The sequence below is a fragment of the Natrix helvetica genome (assembly GCF_964273705.1).
Source record: "Natrix helvetica genome assembly, chromosome: 2".
In the NCBI taxonomy this organism is placed as follows: domain Eukaryota; kingdom Metazoa; phylum Chordata; class Lepidosauria; order Squamata; family Natricidae; genus Natrix; species Natrix helvetica.
In genome coordinates this window covers 219,935,637-219,953,437 of record NC_138552.1, presented here as the reverse complement: position 1 = coordinate 219,953,437, position 17,801 = coordinate 219,935,637, and the positions used below count along the sequence as shown (strand labels likewise).

At 35.2% G+C, this 17,801-nt stretch overlaps 1 protein-coding gene across 3 annotated transcripts in view; it reads right to left on the bottom strand.

Annotated features, from left to right (window-relative positions):
- Positions 1–1,449: 1,449 nt before the first annotated feature.
- The window catches only part of SLC35F3 (solute carrier family 35 member F3), a 111,918-nt gene continuing 95,566 nt past the window's right edge, over positions 1,450–17,801 (bottom strand). Inside the window, exons 3-7 of one of the 3 annotated variants that reach the window (XM_081940797.1) lie at positions 14,828–15,047; positions 11,119–11,244; positions 6,456–6,648; positions 4,231–4,320; positions 1,450–2,212 (exon numbers count right to left, since the gene is read on the bottom strand). In XM_081940797.1, the coding sequence (XP_081796923.1) occupies positions 1,968–2,212; positions 4,231–4,320; positions 6,456–6,648; positions 11,119–11,244; positions 14,828–15,047 (874 nt within the window). In that variant the 3' untranslated portion in view covers positions 1,450–1,967. Of the gene's footprint in view, positions 3,239–4,230; positions 4,321–6,455; positions 6,649–11,118; positions 11,245–14,827; positions 15,048–17,801 lie in introns of all 3 variants that reach the window. The other 2 variants (XM_081940799.1, XM_081940798.1) reach the window with 2 other exon arrangements.

The window sequence follows — 17,801 nt, the reverse complement described above, 5'->3', positions numbered from 1 at the left end:
GCTGATAAAGGAAACAAATTTCAAGTGTAGAGGAATAATAAAGAATTTGATATTTTTTAATGGGAAAGAAACCATAAAAAATTCTAAGCACAAGAACATTTGAGGTAGATGTCACTAAGCTGTAATAGCATCAAATTTCTTTGAGATTTTTGTCAAAAACACTACACAAATATGTGCTAATCTCCAGGTCTAACATAACTTGTTTAAAAATCCCAAAACACTACTTAAAACATTGCTTTATGCAGGATGAGAAAATTACTATAACCCAGAGAAAACCTTTGACAGTCTTAGTACTTGTTTTTCCACTTTTTATTACACATCTTTATGCAGGTGTTTTTTTTAGTAAAACTAATGTAACTCACTATAAAACAGAAATGCAAGCAAAAGCCATTGATTTGATATGAAGTTGCAGTAGTTTTTATTCGTTTTGTCAAGCAGATAATTGAATCTGAAATTGATTCAGTAAAAAGTTTAGAAGTGAGAGCCACCTCTATCTGACTCAAAAATGCCAAGGAGGCAGCATACACTATTGGGTTATGGCAACATTTAAAAATAATGTTTTCCATTTTGAATGCAGCAATGTAAACTTCAAAAAGAGTAAACTGTCACCATCGCCTATTCCTTTGCACATACCACATCATCTATCACAGATAGAAATCCAATGGCAAACCAAATTGTACAAGTAAACAGCATGGTGCTTACAAGTTTTCTAAAAAGTTTTACGTTTGATGTAAGTATCTTGATGTCCTTAAAAAAATAGCAATGAATAAAAGCAAATGCAATTCACTTATATTTTCAATATTGTACACATTTTTTTCCAAACAGCTGCAAGCTTTGTTGCTAGTTTTTAAGCATGGTTCTTGGATGTACGGCTTGATTCTCCCCTCACAGAGATGCAGGTCAGGAGCGTCTCCAGATCTGTGCAAATGGGAAATAAATCTGGCCGCAACAGAAGACATAGTAGTCCACAAATAGTCTGCACTCCCAGTAATCAGCAGCTTGAAGTAGGCACTCCTTGATTTCTTTGTGAATTTCAAAAGCACTGTGTCTATGGAACACATTCTTCATGTTGAAAAATCAATACAAGCAACTTGCAAGGTTTCCTATTTCTATACAGACAATGGACTAAAATTCTTTAGAAGGCACTGTATTTTCCTTTGCATGATATTAAGCGCAGACTGCAATCATGCACACTTAAATTTGTTCCCCCTGAGAACTTCCTTTGCACAACCTCCACTGAGGCAGACAGTGTATGTGTGCAAAAATAACACACTGTACAAAGTATCATGTACTCTTGCACTGTTCCCATTCATGTTAGTGGGGTTTTCAAGAGTAATGCCTTTGTGATGGCGCTTTGATACTCTTGATAGTTAATCCCATATGCTTCAGTGCAAACCTAACATTTTTACTTTCTTTTAATCTGGCACCAAGTGCACTTATCTTCACAAAACACTCTCCCACCCTCCCACCCCTTCGTCCCCAAAAATAGTTTTTTTTTTGGTTCATTTGCAAATGTTTCATGTACAGCTCTCATAAAAAATAAGCTTATGACATAAGCATAATATTTGTTTCTCATACATGTGTTTGTATTTATATTTATATATATGTTTGTGTGTGTGCATGCACACACACATAAATCAGTGTGCAATGTATTATTCAGTACATAATGTTCAAAATGTATGCCCTCCATCTCATGATTTATCAATAAAATCATATATGCAAAGATCATTACTTTATACATTACATTCATTTAAAAAGAGTTTCATGTTTTAGAGAGTTCCTCCCAAGTGAAAGGTTGAATGTGAAACAGTGCAAGCAATGCAGTGATGCTGAAACTTGATGCCTTGGACTCTATTATTATCAAAACTGTACATCTGTATATATTTACTGTATTGAACATATGTGCTTTGCAAGAAAAAAGCTATGATTCAAAGTATACAATATTAAGGAATGTTCATAAAATAATATTAATGTGTGAAAGATGACATGGAGGGGCGTGTTCTTCTACTTTTATTTTGCAATCCTGAAACAATGTCTCCATTTCCCTCTGGAATTTCTTCCTTCTTTCGTACTTTGAGGCGGGTAAGGAGTTTTATTAACCACTCATCCCACTCCTCTGGTAGAAGCAGCAGGAGGAAGCCCAGGCCAATTATGACAATGGCAATTACACGGACACTGTTGAAGACAATATCACTCGAGTAGTGATCAACAACTGCATAAAATATTGAACAGATAACATTATAGATGGAATAAAACATATCTAAGTAGTACATATGCAATAGCAAAAGCTTTGGATTTCATTCTCACAAACCAAGAGCCCATAAATGCAGCCAAGTCATATCAAACTGAACATTCTTAGTGGAATCAGGCATTTATCAACTGAGTGAGGTGTTTGATTTCTCTTCTTTGAATGGTGAAGGCTACCCGGTGAAGGCTATCAGACTGCCGATGCTCTACATTCCACTTGAGTTAGTTCTGAGCTAGCTTCACTCTGCATCAAAGCATCCTTATTTTGCAGATAATGGCAAATAATGCTTTAAAGATTGTCAAAGAATTGTTTTTTATTTCTTACATTTTTATGCCGCCCATTTCCCCTGTAAAGTGGATTTGGGAAGTTTACAGATAAGATTTATTATTGCTATAAGATCGTTGTCAACCAACACTCCTATATGAAAGAGGGACACTGGTGTGAACTGATTTTTGTTGTGATCTTGCTCTTCATAATCAAGTAGGATCTCTGAGTAGGAACTGTATACTTGCCAAAACTCCCAGTCTAATTCCTTATCTGGCAGCTTCTGGAAATTGCTGGTGGATGTGACTGGTAATCATCACACCACTTGCCATTATGACAACTATTATCAACAAAGTTTAAGATGTGAAATTGAGCAATCAAGTCTATAGACTGAGCAAATTTAAAAAAAAACTTAATAAGTATGCCTCCTCCTTTGTAGTAGCAGCAGGAACTCTATACTTTATAGAAACACTACCTTTCCAAACAAATTGACTTTCTATGCAGAGCGCTAATCTTATTTTTAGAGAGTAATGTTCTAAAGTTCTTTAAAGTGCTTTTAAGATTATCAAACACACATTTTGAATGAGATCAAACACTACTTCGCCAGAGCACAGAAAAATATATGGACCTCTAATTTGTGCTTCCAAAAATGCCATAATGGAGGTGGTTGTCGTGATGTAGGCAGCTTCCTAAGATTCTAGATGACACAACCATCCAGCAGCACACCTAGATGTCACCAAGGAAGGAATTTTGTAACCAGAAGCAGCCAATAGGAATTGGCCAGATACACCAAAGGAAAAGAAGGTACATTATTTTATTAAACATTTGATTCATAAACAAAATATAAATATTTTGACATTATGAAGCAGGAAATTACTACTACAAATCATCACATACATCCCTGCGGCCAATACGCTCACACAGGGAGGGACTTCTCCTGGTGCCATCCGCTGGACAATGCCGGCGGGCGACACCGAGGAGTAGGGCCTTCTCTGTGATGGGCCCAACCCTCTGGAATGACCTCCCCCCCGACATTAGAACCACTTCTGACCTCCGCTCCTTCCGGCAAAAACTGAAGACTCACCTGTTCCGATTAGCAGGCCTGCATTAATTCAACTGTCCCTCCTGGCAAACGTACTATATCTGGTTATTTTAGGGGTTTTTTAATTTACTGTATTTGTTTTTAGGGGTTTGAATTTATTTTATATCTGCTTTGTACAGTTCTTTTAACGGCATTTTAACCTCCTCCATGTCAACTGTCAACTGTACATATTTAATTTTATTGTATCTTGTTATATTTTGTATGAACTGTACACCGCCCCGAGTCCCTTTCGGGAGAGGGGGCGGTCTAGAAGCATTAAATTAAAAATCACATTCCAAACTCCACAGGAGAACAATCCACTAAGGGATTTTCCTGTTGTTTGTCTTCTGAAACAAATGGGTGATGCTCTAAGGTTCAATACTGTATCAAGAGAATAACTGCAAATAATATTGAAATCAATATTTTCCACAAATTAACCTTTACTGTAAAGGTTAATGCTATAAAAGGCTAATGTTATGAAATTGAAAGCAGTGAGCATTTGCTATAATAAAGCTCTGGTTATTTAAATACAATGTATTCTACTTTACATATAAAACATGTACATTCTGTTTCATATATCATTTGTTAATCAGCCTGTACTGTATGTCTATATGATTTAATGAAGAAGTATACTTACTAGCATTTACAGGTACGCTTAGTACAATCCCGAGAGATATCAAGGTAGGATATGTAATAGCAATCCCAAAATTTAATATAATATTGAATGCTGAAAGAAAAAATAACATTTTCCATTTTAAAATTACTTTTATTTTGGTACTAAATCTGCTTTTTACAGATTTAACCAGTTATTTTAAGCAGCCACATTTAGATTGATATAAACCTTTGCACATAAAGATCAAAATACAGTAGTTCTAAAACTACTGTGTATCACATGCCAAGGAACACACCTGGATCCAGTACCAGATACTGTATGCACTGCAGGACTGCTCTTACTTATTTTATTCAAACCTGTACATTCTGTCTTCCCAAATTAAATTTACTTCAGAAAGCATTTAAACGGCATGCATTTATGGTGAAAATAGTTTTTAGTTGACTAATTTGTATATTTTATGATGTATCCATAATGTATACCTACCTTGTTTTCTGCACTTAATCCTTTTATATGCATAGAAGAATATCAAGGAATTACACGATAGTTTTACATAAGCAGTATTCATAAAGATTAAATAATGGGAGTTTCATTTCAATCGAAAGGGAACACTCTACACAGCACTTGCTTACATTTTAAAGGCCACTAACATAGATAATTTTAGAAGAGAACTACTTTCATCTTGCTTACTAATACATTATGAGAACCATTATGTTGTCATTGAAAGTTTTTGTGTAAGTTATTGAACCCGAGCACATGGCTGATGGGAATCTAATAAGTGATGTTAGAATTAAATATTCCTAGAGTTGAAAGAGGTTTCCTTGATAATACTAACTCTAGCCCCCTGCTCAATGTAAGAATTCAAATAAAAAATTCTGACAAATGTCCGTTTCAGCCTGCCCAGTGGAGAGTAGCCAAGGAGGTGTTGTGATTATTTTTTCCACTTTCAAAACATTAGTTACTATTAGGAACTTTTTTCTAGCATTCCGTGAGAATCTTCTTTCTTGCAACTTGTCCATTTCATGTTCTACTAGTGAACTTGTGTCCAAAGCACATATCAACATGCTTCTGGGTTGAAAGGATTAGCTGGTGACAAAATCATTGCCCAGGGGAAGCCAAAGGGGGCTCCTTTCATGTCTAAGGTATTTGCCCACCAAAGTGGTACCGGTTTATTTACTTGCATTCACATTCTTTCAAACTACTAGGCAGGCAGGAGCTAGGGCAAATTGATGGGAGCTCATTCTATCACATGGCTCATCCTTGGGTTTCAAACTGCTGAACTGTCAAATCTCTTAATGGTCTTTTGACTCAACATCCTAACAATATTAGCCACTATGGCCCTGTCCTACATTTTGGGAACAAATGAAAAGAGGCCACAAGTTTCTTCTATGTGATAACCTGTCAGGTGCCTGAAGAATGCTAGTATATTTTCCTTCAAATTTATTTTCTCAAGGCTAAGCTCTAATTCTATCTAATAATATATTAAATGTCAAATCTGTTAAATGCAAATTGAAAAGCACATCATAGTTATCAATACAACATATTGTGCTCATTATTATATATTTTACTCACCAAATTCCTATCAGTGTGACAGGTTAACCTGTTTCTTTTCTTTTAGATAAAACAGTTGCAGTAGTCTTTTAAATGTCAGGTTTAGAGCAACCATATTATGGAGGATAAAATTGCAATGATTGTTAGATATGATCAGAGATGGTATTCAGCAGGTTCTGACCAGTTCTGGAGAACCCGAAGCGGAAAATTGAGTAGTTCGGAGAACCGGTAAATGCCACCTCTGACTGGCCCCGCCCCCATTTATTCTCTGCCTCCCAAGTCCCAGCGGAACTCTCATCAGGAGGAAATGGGGATTTTGCAGTAACCTTCCCCTGGAGTGGGGAAGGAATGGAGATTTTACAGTATCCTTCCCCCTGCCTTGCTCACCAAGCCATGCCCACAGAACCAGTAGTAATTTTTTTTGAATCCCACCACTGGATATGATGGCTATATACTACACTTAGTTTTGAAAGCAATGTACTTCTCAATAGCTGCTAGGCAACATGAGAAACCATTGTTAATATCTTAGGAGTAGTGGCATCATTTTAAACAAAAAAAAACCCTCAGATTGCATAGAATTAGATTAAATTAGATTTGATTAAGTAGGTTTTAAGCATGATCTGCAGTCTCTTTTTCTTAAGATTATTTAACATAATTGTTTATAAGGATGCCGTCATCATAATTAAGCAACATTTACTTACTCAATAATAGGACTGAAAATCCACAAATGCTTCCCCAAGGAATGGCATCAAAAGAACTCCAGTATTCAACTTTGGTAAAGTAAAGAATGACAGGAATACAGGTAACAAAAAGGATATTGAAAGCAGCTAACACTGACAAAAATAAGGCAGCTTCTCCATATTTAGCACTACCCAGGAGAAGCTTAAATAAAACCTGTAACAGAAAGAGAAAAACAATTTGAAGAACAAAAACTATTGTTCATACATGGTAAGAAATTCTTTAAATGCTTATCACAAAGTGTATTTCTAATTTAAAACATGCTTACATAATGTAGATTACATGAGAGGGAGAAATAATTTTATTTACACTATTATTCAGAAATAGCTAGAGGTTTTCAGGTAAACAACTTCTATTACGATCCATTCTTGATCTATTCTGTCATTTCCAATGAAGATGGAAGGAAACTCAAGAAAGGCTATACAGTACATTAAATGTAATGTCTCCAGGATATCCTGCAGACTTCTGTAAATTTGGCAATGCAATTTCACGTTAAACTGTTGGAAAGCATTGGACTTGAAGATTGGCTAGAAATGTTCCTAAGGAAAACAACAACTGCCTTTTAAATTTTAATTTCATAGTAATAGACATAAAAGAGGGCTAAGATTGTTATGTAAATTCCTATAACTGAGTGCAATATTGTACAGAAGTGTCTTTCAGCATTGTAAATTTGATTTTTCTGCAGTTTCTTATCAGTAGTCAATAAAGGTCACTTATTCTAACCATCAGAAACTAACAGCCATTTCATAGCCTTTTTTATAATACTGTACAGCATTTTTAAATAACGTGAACTGACAAACAAGTTAATTTTAGTTTTGTTCTCAAGCTTTGCCATTTGATACAAGCAATAAAACTACAACTTCTTCAACAAATTTTGTGGTAAACATGGGACACATCTAGATGTATATATCTTCTGCAAATTACTATTTTGTTTTAATTGTATGTAAAACATTAAGGTTGCAAATTTAATAATGTTTTAATGAAGAAATTTCTATATCAGCAAGATTCTCCTGAGCTAATGAATTAGTGGCAAATGTACCCATAATGATCACTGCTTTCATTGAGAAGAATAGATGTATTTCTTCACTTTGATTTCCATATAACCTCAATGATATAATTTGAATCCTATTCATGTTTAATAATGAATGCTAATAGTGTATTTACTTTTAAAGTACATGTTTTCTGTGTAGCTTTGTAATGATGTCTAAAATCACCTTTTAGATTTATGGAATCACAAACTGCCTTTCGGATAGAAGGTGAATTCCATTTCACATCCAATGCAGCTCATTTCACTGAAATAAATCCCAACTCACCTTTAGAAAGAAATTGAGCAGATTACTTAATGAACTTCATTGAACAACCTTTGCCAATAACTACCTGTACACCCCATTGCTAGTGATAGGTCCTGTTGGCAAATACCAATTGTTGCAGTTACATATTTTTTTCCACAAAATAGGTATATATTGTGGATCACTATGTAAGAGTGGAGCCTAAATGCTTGTGTGAGCTAATGACAAAGAAAAGTAGTTGTTGGCACTGGCATTTGTAGTTTGCTGTGTTACACATATAGCACAGGACCAAACTCTTGGCTTCTTGGTGTTTGCTGAGCTTGATTTTTCTATTGCAGATGATGGTGATTATAAAGATGATGTTACTTGGCCTGGTAATGAAATATCTGCAAGAAAACAACCAAGCTCAACAAATACCAAGAACTACACAGACACACATACGGATGCAATGTAACACAGAGAAAGTAAAGTATTATGGACTCTGCAGCAATGTCAGCGCTATAACTTCTTGCTTCTTTATATAGAACTTCAAACAGAAATTGTCAAAGTGGCTTTGACTAACTGCAGGTGGAAGATCCTGCTTTGAACAGCTTCCAGGTCATTAATGTCAGTCAGTGACTGGCATCTGAAGGCTTTTGATGTGTCCAATGATGAAAGCAGTACTGTACTGCAGTGTATGTGTATGTATTTGTTCAGATATACATACATAGGTAACATTGTGATGAAAACAGGACTTATACCCTGATTTTTGCCTTGTTGCTTGTGCCACTCTGCCTTTTGTTCCCCTGCCTTCCCCACTGACAACACAGTCATTAGTGTAATTCCTTTGGCAATGAAATATATGCTGAATACAAAATCAGTGCAATGTTCTTCTAGCAGTACCTAAACTTTTACTGTATGTCTTTTTCTATTAATTAGATATGTCATTGCTATTTATTGGTCTGTTTATTTATTTGGACTTTTATGCTACTTCATTCATACTCCTGTTCATACATACGCATAAAATACAAAACTAAATTATCAATGCTTGGACAATTCTTGCTGAAATGATTCTTATCCTAATAACATCCTTTGGTCACTCCCTGTAATTTCTGTTTTCTTTCCAGCTCTTTACTACAGAATGACTGCAAATTGTTACAAGATGAACAATAGAGATTCATGGGTTTTTTTTAAATTTTGGGTTGGATCGATGTGCTAACAAAATGCCATTGCATATATCGGGTTGCTGCTCCTGTGTACTTCTCAGATAATGCATTTCAAAATATATATTTAAAAAGCTATAACAAGTTTCATTTTTAGAATATTAATGTAAAACCTGACTTCTAGTTTTACATACACTCACATATAAGAACCAGTTTTGTATGGCCAGTTAATATGGACTTTTGTATTTGCATTTTGTTTCCTTTTAAAAAGAGGTTAAGATTTCAGCCTTTAAACCTTACTTTTTAAATCTTTGCTTTATTTTGGTTATCTTGCCAGTATTATGATTTATCACAAGCACATGTCATAGAACAACTCTTATTAAATAGTCCTTGGCACATAGAAAAAAAACCTATATTAGTGCTGAAATCAGCTTACTGGGCTTTGGGTACCTGATAATGATCACTGACTTCTCAGGAAAGAATGTTATATTATCTAAACCATACATTACTAGATTCCAAATATTTATTATCTCCTCAACTTTTACATTTTTTATATTTTTGGAATCTCTTATTCTTAATAAATAGAGTTGCTTTTTGGGTTATAAACAAATATGCCCTAGGTGATCAGTGCATATTATATATTAATATAATGTGTAACAGGTGGTATTCAGCCGGTTTGGACTGGTTTGGGCAAAACGGTAATGGAAATTTTGAGTAGTTCGGAGAACTAGCAAATACCATTTCTGGTTGGCCCTGTCCTCCCACCCCAATTGTTTCATGTCCTATATTCACTTTTTTTTAGCTCAGCTGATTCGCATGCAGAGCGGATTGCCATGCCTCAGCTGAGCTAAAAAAACAGCTCAGTTCACCAGCACTGACACCAAGGACTGTCTTTGAGTGCTGAGCACACCTGCAAAGTGCGCTTGTATAGAACCGGTAAGAAAACATTTGGAATCCCACCACTGATGTGTAATCCACCCATTCCTGTAGCACAAGGCCAGTAGAATGACTTTCCTTCTAAATTTTTGCTTTAATTTTTTAAAACAATAAATTTTATTCCTTATGCTAAGAAATTCATGACAGCATGATTGCAAAATGTGTACAAATGATATACACTATAATCTCCAAATTTTCCAACTAAACATTTCTTATGAACATCAATGTCCATTAGTTAATGGTAGAGTCATTATATACCCAGACTGAAGACTAAGAAGATATGCTGGAATACTCCTTTGGTAGAAGACAATGGTGTTCTCTCTTCCTTCCCCTATTCAATTTTTTTTCCAATCTAACTTTCTTCTTGTGCAAGTCACACATGCTTTTCAAATAATACCAACATTGCATAATTTTTGGATTAATTTTGATTTTTTTGTCAGAGTAGATGAATAGGGAACATAAATTAAAAGCCTTTTCCTTATCCATCCCTTATGACCTATTGTACTTTTCCTGCTCCCAAAGTGAAAACATTTCCATTTTGATGTAAAAAATCTCCACTAATCAGTAGATAAGATAATCTCCTTCTTTCATGCACTCACTTTCCTTCTCCATGCCAGCAACAGAAGTGGATTTATCTAATCCTATTATTATGTATTGTGTTATAAACCAGAAGCTTGTAAGCAGATTTCACTAACCAATTTCTAAGCTCTTTTCTGAGTTGTAGAAGTGGAAGTGATGCAGAATCTGGTCCATCAGCAGCTCCAGGAACTCTTCCTTTACACAGTTTTTTTTAACATACAGTGTGAACAATTTTTCTTTAAATAGTTCCCATAGATTGGGTAGTGTTGAGCCTCAGGGTTTAGTGACTATGTATAGATAACAGATTTCCTGAAGTTTTGCCAACAACTATGGCTGGCATTTTCAGAGGCAAGCTAGTCTACAAAGTTAGCCAGTCTACATTGCTGGCAAAAAATATATCAAGAAATCTGTTGTTTAGGAACAACTAGTACACCCTGGAGCCCAACACCGTCCAACAGAAAGTAGCTGTGAAAGCCTACACTAATTCCCATAGGGATAACAACCTGATTCAACTACCTCTAGTCTATGTGAAATTTTAGTTCTGTAGAAGCTCTGTGACTCTTTAGAGGATGAACTGAACTGAAAACAGAACTTGGACACATTTGGTCATGCAATGTTTCGCTGTATACCCAAAATTAAAATCCGTAGATTAATGAATTTAAGACTACTACTATACTTACCTTGTAAAGAGCTGACGTTGACGCAGATCCCACAACAAGTGCTATTCCAATAACTGAATGACTGTGGAATCCATCTGCGTAAGTCATCATAACTATCCCTGCAATAGCAAGTATAGCAGCGACAATCTGTTTTGGATACACAGAAGAGAAATGTTAATGGGTTCTAGCCCCTGGTAACACAGACAACACCTTTAAACTGTGTTTTTTCCTAAGACTAGGCAGCATTAAGAAATCTTTCATAAGCCTAACTAAAATGAGTACATTTCAGATACATTTTACATTCTTTGGAGAGATTAAACCAAAGGCTACTAAAGACAAAAAGCAAAATTAGCAGGAGTTCCATTTTATAGTTATATATCAACATGCCATTACTGAGATATTGATTTGTGAACAGTTGTGTATATTATCAGATCTATATGTCTGAAGCACTGAACGCTCAGAAAGGGTACCTGGAGTAGGAGTGTAGAAAAAGTAATACAAAACAATACATTAAATATGCTGATTTCACTAAAATGTAGTGATTCTTCATTTTTTCTAAGGTTATAAACATTTATCTCTTCATGTCATATCTCATCCCTTATCTATAGACAAATTGATAAAGCATCATCTTTTAAGAAAGTTCATAAAGAATTGCCAGAACTAACAACATATCTTGTTTTAATCTTGATCAAATAATCCAACTTTATATTCCTTCTTTTTACTTCTAATAGATATACTGTAGTCTACAGTTCATTCAAGTAGTATTATAGGATTTGATTTCTCATCATTTCTTCTTTGTTAATTGTAGAGTTCTTCAAGGGCTTAACAAGATGCTTTTGTAAATCCAATAGGAAAATATCCAGATAAATCTCTTGGTTTGTCATTTGTTTTAAATTTTAAAAAGTCAGCTAGTTTCTTTTTAGATTGAGCAAAACATAATCTCTCTTAGCCTGACATTGGTAAATCCAATACTATCTTTATCTTGTCAGATAAAATTTGTTCTACACTTGTCATTTTGTCTATAACAGGTTCTAGATATCTATAGAAGCACACATTACAAATATTGTTGCTAATTTCTGACTACATTTTTCAAAGGTCTCCTTCAGTGTTTTCATTGTTATAATGTTTTGCAACATTTTACAATTTTGAAAGTTTTCCTCTGCCTAAAACATTAGTCTCCACTAGTGCTCCGTTTTTAAAATCATGAAATTGCTAACAATTGCTTTGCTGTTTCTTTTAAAAATGAAAACAGAATCTATTTCCCATGAGAAATTATTTGTTCTTTATAATTAATTCCAAACTCTTACTGTAAAAATTTAAATATTCCAATTTTTGTCCATTAATAGTTTTCTAGGGTCAAATTCTTATTTAACTTTTTGCTATTTATTTCAGAGTCTTTAAATTCTTTAATTTATGATTAAAATTTATTTTATTCAGGATTAAAGGCAGATTCACTCAGCATTTTCAAACTTGTAATTCTGAAGGCGTTTAATAGCTTAGAATTAGCTAATGAGTAATTTTTAAAAGCCATTAGAAAGTGAGGCTTTGTTAACTTGTGTCCTTGAAACTTCTTTGCTGCGTTTGCAAGCAAATTGGCTAATCCCACTGTCTCTCAGCTCCCAAACCCGTGGAAAAACCTCGATCTTGCAGTCTCTTTGTGCGGTATCAATCACAGTAGTACCACAAAAAGCTGCAACATTTGTAACTATTTGACTTTGAACCCCCTAATGTGAGTAGTACCTGACAAGGAAAATCCTTATATTTCCTGAGATTACAAATTAAGTAAGTAACATTACTTTTTAAAAAGGCAAATAGTTTTTCCTTTTGGCCTTCTAAGTCAAACAGATGAAAGTAAATGTGAACTCACTTTATTCTTTATTACAAAAATATTTGTACAAATGTTGATAAATATTTAAATAGTGAGACTTTAAGATCTGAATGGTCTCCTTATTGCTTTGTTTGCCTTATTGAAGCAGCTTCTTCTTACTATTGCTGTAACTTGGCAGATAAAAGAATTATAGCTTTCAGAACAGCAATGTGCTGCAAGAAATATTTACATTCATACACCCTAAAGTCTGTGAGAGGACAAGTGAGGCAAATGTCAAAATGTGCAATGCATTACTGTGATGTGACTCTGCTGTTATGTACTTGCATGCAACATAGCAAGACAAATATAAAAGGACATAGCTTAAGTTGTGATGTCACAATGCTTGTTCTGTAATTTTGACATCATCATAATTAAGAATGAACGTCAATCCACTGAAGCAGCACCCAGATTTTTTTTTAAATGGAGTAACAATTGGAAACCAATCATGAAAATGCATAAAATGTAAAGGAAAGGACAGTTCATGACATTTCGTTAATTAGCCAGAGGCCTCATGCTCAAAAAAAATGATATTTAAAATAATATATTATTTTATTATTTTCAACACTGATAGGCTTTTTAATAATAGTTAAGTTCTTAGGCTGACTCACAATATAAGCTCAAAAAAGGGTGTAGCAAATTACTTGAAAATAAAACTAAGATACAGTCAAACCGATTTAACAGGCTAATTGAAAAGACATGATAAAAATTAGACAGAGTAGAGGGCTAAAAAAATGCCTCTTGCGGGAGACACTCTGATTAGGATCTTGAGGTTAGATATTTCTACTTATAAAGAGAGATGGTCTTTTTGTTATTGTTATTTAAAACTCTGAAGAGCTTTAAAGTTTAAAACCTGTTTGCATTCATCCAGAAGAAGCCAGCGGAGTCAAGGGAACAATAATATCTCATATTTATATTATTCAGTTCAGGGGTGGGTTGCTGCTGGCATTACTGCCAGTTCAGGATGCGCAAAATTTTTGCACTTGCTCGCTTGGGTTGCTCACACACACACCAGACACTTTCTCTACATGTGCGTGCATTTGCAAATAAAGAGGTCTGCGCATGTGCAAAACCTTAAAAATTGAAAAAAAAATTGCAATGAAAACCTTTTTTTTTCATTTTTTAATGAATAAAACAAGATGGCGCCGCCATAGGAGAACCAGTTTGGGGGCACGGCAAACCTGGGTCGCTACCGGTTACAGTGACCCAGGCTGCCAAATTACTACCTATTCGGCCGAGCAGGTCTGAAACGGTAGGAACCCAACTCTGATTCATTTTCATTGAACTATTTCAAAGCTACGGATTCAACATGTTCTCTGAATGTGCAATTAATATTCCTCAAGTATTGCACTTAGCCTTCTGTAGATAAACTCTTTTAATATGTCAGATCGTTATCAGGACTGAAATTCATAAGATCTCTAACCTGATCTTATTTGTTTATTTAAACTAGCTCTTAAAACATGGCTCTTCCTCCAGATCTTGGGATAGAGTGGGGATGATGGATTTGTTACAATTTATGTTATTTTTCCAGATGCCTATTGTCTATATTGTATTATTTGTATACTGCCCACAGTTGTGATACATCCAATTTTCTCTATCTCTATTCGTTTCCATGTGCATGTGTCTCATATGTATGTATGTATGTATGTATGTATGTATGTATGTATGTATGTATGTATGTATGTATGTATGTTGCATTTTATTGATAAAGAAATAAATGAAGACTAGTATAGATCTATTTCAAGCTATTTCGCTCTCATCAGCTAGCCATACCCTTCTGGGATTTGAACCTGGGCTGCTTGCATATTAGGCAGTTGTATTAACCTCTAAGCCACAAGAAAAAAAGATAGTTGATTAACCACTTACCCTCACTCCCATGAATCTGTCCCTGAGAACAATCCACGAAAGCAAGAACACAAAAGCTTTGTTGCAGCAGAACAATACGGAAACATCCGTAGTGTTTATTTTTTTTATTGCATGTAAGTACAGGTAGTTCGTGAGTGTCCAAAGAACACCAAAAGGTGCTGCCTTGGTAAAAAATGCCTTCAGTGTCAAGCCGTTGTCTCCAAAAAACCGACAACATTCCCTAAAAGAAGAAAAGAACAATAGATCCTTAGGAAGTACATCAAGTAGCATTTTAAGATTGACCTATTCTGTATCAGCTACATTGTTAACTAGCAATGGTTCAGGTCAAAGACTGAGTGAAAAACCTCTAGCACACCCTCAGTTATGGAAAGTTTTCTGAATGTTTTTACTATTTTAATTGTTTTATAATTTTAAAATTGTAAACCATCCAGAGTCACTTGGTTGAGTGAGACAGCCATAGAAATTGAATGAATTAATAATAAATAAAAAGTGACTGGCTAACTTTCGAACAATTACTCTGTCTCAGACCAATCTATTAAATAGGGTATCTTTACAGAGTAAAATAGGAGGAGAGAACTTGAGCCCCTGAATCAGATTATAAATCTAATCTTAATGCACCTTTATAACTAAAATCTAAGGCCTAAATCAAAGCCTAAAAGCTAGTTATAAATCTAACAAATCAGACAATTTTTAAAGAGGCTTGTATTTTTAACTATAAGCATTTTTGGTACCAGAACAGATTTTAATAATTAAATTTCTGATTCAAAGAAAAGGGAAATCAGATGACAATGTCCTTCAAAATCACCACCCTTTCACACATGTGCACACATACACATGTGTGTGCATAAACAGAACACACACACCACTCTTTCTTCACTTGCCGGTACCAACAAAATGTTCAGAGTCCAAAGAAACATAATCACTATGAGCAACGCCATGCATTTCAAATCTTATTGGTTTTATCCAGCCTATACATGGCATGTATTAACTCAAAAGAAAAGGCCAACATGTCTGGGCCTAGACAAGATTTAAGAAGATAATGAAATTGTCTTATTTTTTTTTTAAAAAAATCTACAAATATAATTTAAGCATTCATCTTGAGTGCTTCACCATTTTTTTAGGTAAATATACCAAAAGCAATTCAGAAGACTCTAGGGAAGATCATCTTATCCTATTCGATAATGAATATATTCCCACAGAGCCAATTTCATTAAGAAATAATTGGAATGAGATACAATCATATAATAGTTTGTGGCAATAAACAATCCTTATATTGTCTGATACAAAGTTAATTCTTAAGTTTTTAAATTTTTTCTATTAAAGGGGGGGGGGAACCATTGACGTATCCTAAAGTAGAAAAGAGAGAGACAAGGCAAGTCTATGAACACAAAGCATGTTTGTATCTGCCCATTTTGAAATCGAGATCAAATCAATCAGCCCAAGCCGGTTCAATTTTGTTTTTGTAGTAATCAAGAGTTTGTACTAAGGAAGACAGGGAAGGGAAGAAACGGGTCCCAGTTGTAAAGGGATGCATGTGGATGGATACACAAGATTTGGTGGCATGGGCTCTGATTGATTCTAGTGACCAGGAATGCCCTCTATCCACAACCCTTTCCACCCTCTTTGCAACTTCTAGGAAGAGCCCTTATGCCTGTAGAACTCGCCCATTTTACTTCAGAGAATTTCTCTCTTCACTGTCCCTTGTCAGGAAGGTGTGAGGGAAGTCCTGTTTCCTGCAGTTGCCAGGCCTGCTGGGCAACTCAAGTGCTAAGTGGCACAGTGGTTAGAGTGCAGTACTGCAGGCTACTTCTGCTGATTGCTGGCTGATGCAATTTGGCAGTTCAAATCTCACCAGGCTCAAGGTTGGATCATCCTTCCATCCTTCTGAGGTGGGTAAAATGAGGACCCAAAGTGTTGGGACCCAAATATGCCGACTCTGGAAACCACTTAGAGAGGGCTGTAAAGCACTATGAAGCAGTATATAAGTCTAAGTGCTATTGCTATTGCTATTGCTAAAGTATAGGTCACTTTTCCAGAATGACTAAGAATCCTATGGAGATTCTCAGGCATCCAGGTCATGGTTGTCCCAAAGGTGCCCCAAAACACCTTTGAGACAATTGCATTTCAGTTATATACAAGTAATGCTCATGTAGAGACTGCCCTTGTTTAGTGATTGTTCAGTTACAACGGTAATGAAAAAGAAACTTTACAACCAGTCCTCAAATTTATGACCTTCGCAGCTCTATAAAGCAAAGGAAATCTGAGTTTCACTTAATGACCACTTCACTTAATGTCCAAGTTGTTGATCTGAATTGTGATCTCCTAAATGAGGACTACCTGTATAACAAAACCAGACTCCTACAGAAAAAAATGAAGAGAAGAAAATAAAAAGGAGAAATAATGAGCAATTGCTTTCTGAGAAATTATTTCAGTGCGGATCTCACTGAATCTCTGGATCTCACAGGATCTCACACTAGCATACATCTAAGCCTTTAAGATAATGGAGTAACAAAATCTGTACTGCAGGTACCTTCACTGATCCCAGCTTGCTATCCAGATTCACTAGATACAGGCTGGCCTTCAACAGTCTAACCTTTGTTATGGCTTGATTTGCAGCCAGCTTCCTAAACTAAAGCCCAAAAGATATAGGCAGAGTGCAAAAAAAAACTATCTACTCTTGTAAAGGCCCACCTCTCCTGCTTCATTTTTTGACATTTCTCTGCCCATTACTGGGATGGCCAGCACCTTCTCTGTAAATCAGCTACTTCTTTATAAATATTTCAGTGTGTAAATCTTTTGAAAGGGAACTTCACCACATTCATTTACAGCAGTATGTTTTCCTTACAGAAGGTGATAATGCAATTTACAACATGAATACCTTCAAATAAAAAGGCAGTTGCCTGATATTTGTTGCTCTCTTTTTCCACTTTATGATATTAATTATTGAATCAGTCTGTGAAAAACAGAACCACAA